The sequence below is a fragment of the Mesoplodon densirostris genome, chromosome 9 (assembly GCF_025265405.1).
Source record: "Mesoplodon densirostris isolate mMesDen1 chromosome 9, mMesDen1 primary haplotype, whole genome shotgun sequence".
NCBI classification, from domain to species: Eukaryota; Metazoa; Chordata; class Mammalia; order Artiodactyla; family Ziphiidae; genus Mesoplodon; species Mesoplodon densirostris.
Genome location: NC_082669.1, coordinates 53073869 through 53081822, shown reverse-complemented (window position 1 = coordinate 53081822; position 7954 = coordinate 53073869). Strand labels below are relative to the sequence as shown.

General features: G+C 54.0%; 1 protein-coding gene across 1 annotated transcript; it reads left to right on the top strand.

The window, feature by feature from the left end:
- Positions 1–3558: 3558 nt before the first annotated feature.
- DLX6 (distal-less homeobox 6) lies at positions 3559–7512 on the top strand. Its single transcript, XM_060108627.1, has 3 exons — positions 3559–4015; positions 5263–5456; positions 7261–7512. Exons 1-3 carry the CDS (start codon positions 3559–3561, stop codon positions 7510–7512), a joined length of 903 nt encoding a protein of 300 aa, XP_059964610.1.
- Positions 7513–7954: the final 442 nt, after the last annotated feature.

Sequence of the window (7954 nt, the reverse complement as noted above, 5' to 3'; positions counted from 1 at the left end):
GCTGAACTCCTCGCACCGAGGTTGGTGGCAGAGGCCACACGTGGCAGCCACTCGCCGCGGGCCACCTTGGCGCACTGTGTGGGACCACACTAGCTCTCTCGCTAGTTATTCCCAGGACTAGCTGGAAAACCGGACGCTCAAGCCTGCAGTTTGGATTCTACCCTGCAAGCGCGCATGGAGACCTCTATCAAGCTGGGAAGGACCCCTCGCCCTCGTTCGCTCCACTCCCCAACCCCTGGCTGTCTGAGCCCATTCTGGGTCGCTCAGCAGGTCTTTACCTTACGCAAAAACTGCTGTCTCGGTGCAGCTGCATACTTGCTCCTCTGGAACACAGTCCTGGGATTTTATCCTCTATCTAATGGGGGAGGGATGAGAGCCCTGTAACTACTACTCGGACGATTCCAGCCCTCCGGGCTTCCTTGGGTATTAAGCAAACAAGAAAAAAAGAAAAAGGAAAAAAAAAAAACTTTGCTAATAGAGGCTGCTACGCCCTGGATCTGGTGCTCAGTGCAGGGACCTTCCCGGGCCCGGCCACAACTCGCCCCGCTCGGGGTGAGGCCAGAGTCGGGGAAGTCGACGAGGAAAGCAGTGCACCTGCGAGCAGAAAGAAACACACATGTACGGAGGCGGGGGCGAGGGGGGCCTTCACCGTGTTAACAGCAAGCTGCAGGGGATAAAGCAATAAAACTGCCACGTCTACCTGCTGGCTCTGAGGACATTACAAACAAACTCGGCGCGCAGCCCGGGTGCACCGAGAGCACGCCAGCGGAGGGGGGGAACCTTCTCTTTTCCTGACTTTCCCTTCTCCACCCCCCCCCCCAGATACACACCCTACACACATCTCCCCCTTACCCAGCCCACCTTTCATTTTCCTTGAAGCCTTTTTTGTTGTTGTTTTAATTCACTGCCGATTTGTAAACGCATGGATCGGGTTACTGGTTCGCGTGTTAAAGTGCACCTCTTGTTAAAAGGAGGGGAACAAGGCACACCACTTAAAAATGAATTCAGAGTTACTGAACCGGCTCCCGAGGCTCAAAAAGTTAAGCGCGGCAGGCTAGGAAAGGGAGGGGGAGAGGAGAGTAAACGCTGCTGCCCGGGGAACACTGGAGAAAACCCACGGGCAGCGAGTTTCAGGTCATTTGATAAAATGGAGGAAGGAAGGAAAGAAAGAAAGAAAAAGAAAAAGGCAAACTAGTCTAGCCACTCTTTGAGACCCGGGGCTGGGAGCTGGGAAAATCAATTAGCATAAGCTGCTATCGCTCCGCGCAACTTGTAAATAGAGTCCGAGCTGCCTATCTGCAGTCACCTTTTCTGAAGTTACGGGGGCAAGCGGCACCACTAAATTCTCCATTTCTCAGGTTCCTTGGGTCACACATCCTATGGAGTCCAAGCAAATAGGGTGCAAAGAAGGCCCCCGTAGTTTTCCCAAAGGGAGACCCACACTCGTCCCCGCAACCTCTAGACACTTTGGCCCGGAGTTGTTAGATTGTACATTTCTCGGTGTGGCCAAAGGCTCGCGGCTTGGATCTATTCGCAGACTGAAAGCTGGCGCCGAGCCCATGGGGGTCTGCATGCCTTGCCCCCCCAGTCCTGGTCCATTGGCAGTGCCGACTCCCGGAGCATCCCCGCAGTCCCAGGTCCAGTACCCGGGCGCGGCCCGGCCAGCCCTCCTCGGCGCCAGGTCCCCAGTCCAGCTCTCCTACCTGGTGGCCGGGCCTGAGCGGCACGCTGGGGCTCCTCTGTCTCTGCTCGGCTGCCTCGACCTGAGTGGGTCTGGAGACTAGAGGGAGAAAGGCTAGATCCGCAGCCCTGGGCGGCTCCGAACTTAATGTCTTTCCCCAGTCCATCTTTGAAAGAGAAGTGGTTCTACCACCTGGATGTGCGGATATAAATCCCCTTGCAAATAATAAATGGATTAATAATAACAAGGTATGAAGTTCTTTTTATAGAAAAAAAAGGAGAGAATTGAAACTAAATGCGGCAGTTAGACAACCATTTTGATAAGAGGATAATTGAGGCGACACTGGTGTATAATTAGAGGATAATTTATGCTATATCCACTTTTATTCCACCTCCCAAAATAAACCCAGTCCATAATCATTACAGGCAAATTGTTCTGAATTTTATAGCAGCAATTTGAACAAAGTACTGCAGTTAATCATGGGAGATTTTTGTGTATTCCTGATTAGAACTCTAATTGCCTCCTTCCAGAAAGTAAAAATAACTGTAAAACGACTCTATTTTTATCATTAACAATGTTGACAATAAAATAAAATCAATTGGAATTGTAATCGAGAGACAAATTTAGGACGAAGGCACTTTTACTTGGGTAGTTTATATTGTAATCAAGATTTGCCAGACCACTAACCGCATGTATCATTTGCATATATTTGAAAGCATTACAGTAGCTTCTGTTTTCAATAGGAAAAAATGCATTACTGTCAGTCCTCCAACGATTTGCTTTTAGAACAAGCTGCTGCGTTCTGGGGAAAAAAAGATTTCTCCCCCCCTTTTTTTGTTCACTATATAAGAAATAACGACCTGAAACGGCAGGAACCTAGCCAGAATAGGGTCTGATTTTTCTTTTTCTTTACTACCCCCCCATGGGGTGGGGCCCAGGTGTGGGGGGCTCTTCTTCCCTCTGTGGTTTCAATAAAGTACGTCTAGAAAAATCCACGGTGACAGGGCGCTCCCGCGGGACTGCAGTGGGACTGGGGGCGGGGGGAGGAGGTCAAGGGAGGGGGCCCTGCTTTAAATGCAGAGGACACTGCTTCTGAGCACAGGCAGCCTGCTAGGGTGCAAGGGGACTGAGAGAGAGCAGCCCTCTGCCAGGCTGTTCCAGGGCTGCGGTATTGGGAACTGAGGCTCCGGGTTTGGGGGCGCGAGCTGCGGCGGGAGGCGTCGGCGACAGGCCGGGCGGAGGCACCTCCCTCCCCGGAGGCCCTGTGCGCGGAGCTGAGCGGCCCCCGGGTGCAGCTCGGGGCTGGGATTGGAGTTGCAGAAGGTAGGCGAAGAACTCGGCGAGCCGCGCACACACCAGTGGAAGCCGTGCGCCGGTGACGTCAGGGGGCGACTGACCAATGGGGAGGCGCTGCCCTTTGGAGACAAACCGTTCGACTCGTGGCGTCTGCATCAAGTCTGAAAGCAGACGCGCAACTTTCGCAGAATCCACCTTAAAATCTCTGCCTTAAACTGCACCAGCCCCCAAAAAATCCAAGGGGGGAAAAGAAGGGGGGAGAGCAGATTCCCCCCTCCCCCCTCTCCTCTCCCATCCCTCCCCCTTCCTCCTCCCTTTGAGTTAACAAGGCCCCGCTCACTATATCTCTTTATATTAAATATATATATATATTAGAGAAGAGCGAAGGAGAGGGAGAACCACCTCCGCCCCCTCTCTCTCTTTTTTAAAATTTTTATTATCATTATTATTATTTTATTTTTATTATTTTTTTGCAAGGATCCCAAGAGCTAAGGTGGCTGCAGAGGGGAGAGCGGCGCGAGCCAAGTGGGGGAGGGTGGAGGAAACCCGGGAGAAGGCTTTCTCCAGCCCCCAAAGTTTTGATGATGACCATGACTACGATGGCTGACGGCTTGGAAGGCCAGGACTCGTCCAAATCCGCCTTCATGGAGTTCGGGCAACAACAGCAGCAGCAACAGCAGCAGCAGCAGCAGCAACAGCAGCAGCAGCAGCAGCAGCCGCCGCCGCCGCCGCCGCCGCCGCCGCCGCCGCCGCCGCCGCCGCAGCCGCACTCGCAGCAGAGCTCCCCGGCCATGGCAGGCGCGCACTACCCTCTGCACTGCCTGCACTCGGCGGCGGCGGCGGCGGCGGCGGCCGGCTCCCACCACCACCACCACCAGCACCACCACCACGGCTCGCCCTACGCATCGGGCGGCGGCAACTCCTACAACCACCGCTCGCTCGCCGCCTACCCCTACATGAGCCACTCGCAGCACAGCCCTTACCTCCAGTCCTACCACAACAGCAGCGCGGCCGCCCAGACGCGAGGGGACGACACAGGTGAGAGGCCGCTGGGGCAGCTCGCTTCTCCCGCCTCCCGGCTGCCCCCTACCCCGCCCGCCCCGTTTACTTCCTCAACGCCCGGGCCTCCGCCGGCCCCCTCCCCCAGGCGGCCCGGCGCGCCCCCGGCCAGGCCTCGTGCGCGCCCGCTCTCCTGGCGCCTGCCTGCCGGCCTCGCCCGGCCGGGCCCCTTTCCGCAGCCGCGGACCCTCGGCTTCCTCGAGGCTGGACCCGTCTCGCTCCCTCGTCTCTGGCGCGCCGCTCGGGCCGCGCCTCCGGCTCGGCGCGGGCTTCGCCCGACCTGTTGGTCCGCACTGCGCTCTCCAGCCCGCTGGGTCCGTGCGCCCTTTGCCTCCCTCCTCCCCTCCGGGTTGTGAACCGCGTTTGGCAGGACTGGGGACATTTCTGGGCCGGAACTAGGGAGCCTGTTTTGCTCCCCAGCCTAATCTGGGCGGCCAGTGGCCTACTTTGCGTGGGACGCCCGGTGCGCTTCGGTGACCCGGGGAGAAGCTGGCGTGGCCTCCTGCTCTGGTTAAGCTGGTGACAACTGGGCTCTTTCCCGCAGGCTTTGAGGTGTCTCCCACACCCACCCCTAACTGGGCCCCCTCCCTTGGGTTTTCGATACACTGTAGCCTGCTCCTTTGTTCGTGGAGGTGAAGCCCAGGGCTCAGCACCCTTGGGGGACAAAGTTGCCGCGTGAGGCTCAGCCTGCTCGGGTGCTGGTCTGAGCGGCCCGTTGTGTTTTGTTTGGGGTTTTGGTCCCTCTCAGCAGAATCATTTTTGAACACACCGAGGGATCTTGATGAACCGGGCTTGGAGTTAGTGACATCAAGCCAACTGGCCGCAAAATCACTAGGGTGGCTCAAGCACACCTTAGGGCACTGTAAAGCCAGGCCGAGGGGCCCCGCTCCGCGGAGAGAGCAGCCGCCCAGCGGCGCCGCGCGCCCCGGAGAGCGGCTGGCGCCGCCTCCGCTGCGGCCGAGCTAGGCTGTTTGCCCCGGGGCCCAGGGCACTCCCTCCGTACGGCCACCGCGCATTATTAGAGACAGAGTCAGGGTCGGAAAGAGGCTTTTGCAGCCGCTGGGAGCACTCGGGCACTGTGAACCCAGAGAGGTCAGGATGGCGTGGGGACGCTTCGAGGAAACCCTTATTGGCTTTGGGAAGACTCGGCGCAGGCCAGGCCAAGCTCAGGGAGACTGCAGCAGTAGCCTCACGGGTGACCGCTCCTCTGTATCCTTTGTTTGCAGATCAACAAAAAACCACAGTGATTGAAAACGGGGAAATCAGGTTCAATGGAAAAGGGAAAAAGATTCGTAAACCTCGGACCATTTATTCCAGCCTGCAGCTCCAGGCTTTAAACCATCGCTTTCAGCAGACTCAGTACCTGGCCCTTCCCGAGAGAGCTGAACTGGCAGCTTCCTTAGGACTGACACAAACACAGGTAATTCCCGAGAAGCCCGAGTATTCCTGAAATGCTGACCCCACTTTCAGATTGGGCAGGGAGCACATCAGGAGGAAGTCTTGGCCTAGTCAACCAAGGATGGAAGGAGCTTAATGACAAATGCCCTTGCTCCAGTTACGCATTTTCCCGGGACAACACAGTTTGGAATAAATGACCTGGTGTTGAATACTGGATTGGATTTGCACATCCTCCCAGCCCTCAACGACCCCACCCCAGCCTAGTGTCCTTTGGCGACCAAACTGATAGTTTAATCGAGTCGTATTCCAGAGTAGAACAACACAAAAGAGAACAAGTAGGAGAAAGAGAAAAAGACGTTCAGGCCAGGAGACAGAATAAGACCCATGTTTCTTAAGGATCCTTTTGTGGGCCCTGGGACTTAATAAGGATTTCAACTCATTGGCATTGAAAGAATTATGAAGTGAAAGGCGGGTGTGTTAGCCAGACAGGCATAGGTTCCAATAGGATTTAGTAAGGGGACCAAGGTGCAAACTGTTCATCCTAGGATGCGTGAGGTGAGTTTTTCTGAAAATTGCCATAAACTCAGTGGTTAAATCGTCCTGGTTGACTGGTTGATGCAGCCTAAGGTACCTCCCTGGATCACAGAACTTGGGAGCAATGGCAGAGCTGGAGATCAAAGAGAAACGTGCCCAAATTACAGCAGGTGAAGCCTCAGTTAAGTACAGTTGCTGAAGTTCTCCTGTCCTACTAATTTGAAAGACATATGGGGCATTTCAGACTTCACAGGAAGAGGTTTAGGCAGGTGTATTAGGACCCTGGTCATAAAGCCAGGCTGCAGTCACCTGTGGTTTTTTGTCCTAGTCGATTAACTTAGCTGCATGGGGTGGTAGGCCTCATCTGAAATGGATGATCTTCAGCAAGGGGACTTCAGGTTTTATGAGACTCTTGCTGGGGAGTGATTCTGTGGTGCCTTAGAACAGATGCTCCTCAAGCTCTTCTTTTCAATTCAGCCTGCTTTCTCTTGCCATGTTGCCACTGGAACTATGAAGGGATTCCTGCTACTCAGTAACTTGTATTCCTCTTGGAAAAGCAGACTCCTAAGGCTAAGTAATTTTAAAGGTAAAGGAAGCTGTACCATAGAATGTCCTTTTTCAAATACAGTAGATCTGGGATGTTAGCTTAGATATGCTCCCATCATAGATTCCTGGTTCGCATTTAACTTTCCAGAGCCCTTTGACTTTTAGTGACTGCACTAACAATCATGACCACAGTTTGACTGAGCAACATACAAAGTAGGGAACGAGTGAGGCACAGTCCCTGATCCCTGCAGGATTATGTCAGAAGAAAGATGCTCCATGTACAGTCTGTGGCATATGCAGTATATGCCTAGGTATAATCAAGGCATTTGGTTATAAATGTACAGGCTTTCATCTGTTCTTAGTCATTTGCTCACAGTACATGCAGAGTTGGCCAGACTATTTGAGGAAGTGCATTTTCAGTTGGCTTTCCATTTAAAACTACTCCTTTAGACTTTGAACCCAGCTATTTCATTCGCCTTTATTCTTGTTTTATTCTTATTTATGCTGTTGTTTCAAACCTAGGCTTGCATCTAACTGAAGAGTTACAATGACTTTAGGTATCCGGACAAGATACCAAGTAAATGGCGGGGGTGGGGTGGGGTAGGGGAGAGGGGAGCGGCTAGAAAGAGGTGGAGGAAGGCGGGGTCTTGAGGGCTTGGCGTTTGCGGGTTTGTTTTTTTTTCTCCCAACTATAGTCACTGGTTCTGTTTTTCGGGCCTAATGATCGCTGCTGCGTTTCGTTCCAGGTGAAGATATGGTTTCAGAACAAACGCTCTAAGTTTAAGAAACTGCTGAAGCAGGGCAGTAACCCGCATGAGAGCGACCCTCTCCCGGGCTCAGCGGCCCTTTCGCCGCGCTCGCCGGCGCTGCCTCCGGTGTGGGACGTTTCCGCCTCAGCCAAGGGCGTCAGTATGCCCCCCAACAGCTACATGCCCGGCTATTCGCATTGGTACTCCTCTCCACACCAGGACACGATGCAGAGACCACAGATGATGTGAGTTATCCGAGGGAAATCGATACCCTAGGGAAACGTCTGAACAAGGCAAGGAGGATCCAGGACCTGCTTGCATCTGCCAAACCGAGCCAAGGAGCAGGCTTGGGAGGACTCTTATGTGTGGCCAGACCGTCTGGGTGCTTGCTCCCTCTCTCTCTCCTCTCCCTTCCCCTCGGCCTCTCTCTCTTTCTCTCTCACTCTTCCTTTTTTTGCCTCCCTCCTTCCTTCCTTCCCACCTTTTTTTTTTCCATTTCCTTTCTTCATCTGCCTTTTCCCTTGAGCACCCTCAGTAATTGATTTTGCATCTTAGAGAGAGAGAGAAGGAGAGATAGAGGTAGGGGTGGGGGGGGACTGGTTTCTATGCCAGACACTCCTGAAACCTCTCAGTGTAAGGATATTTTCCCTTACCCCTTGGGATCCAGGCTCTGAGCCTCTTTTTCTCTTTG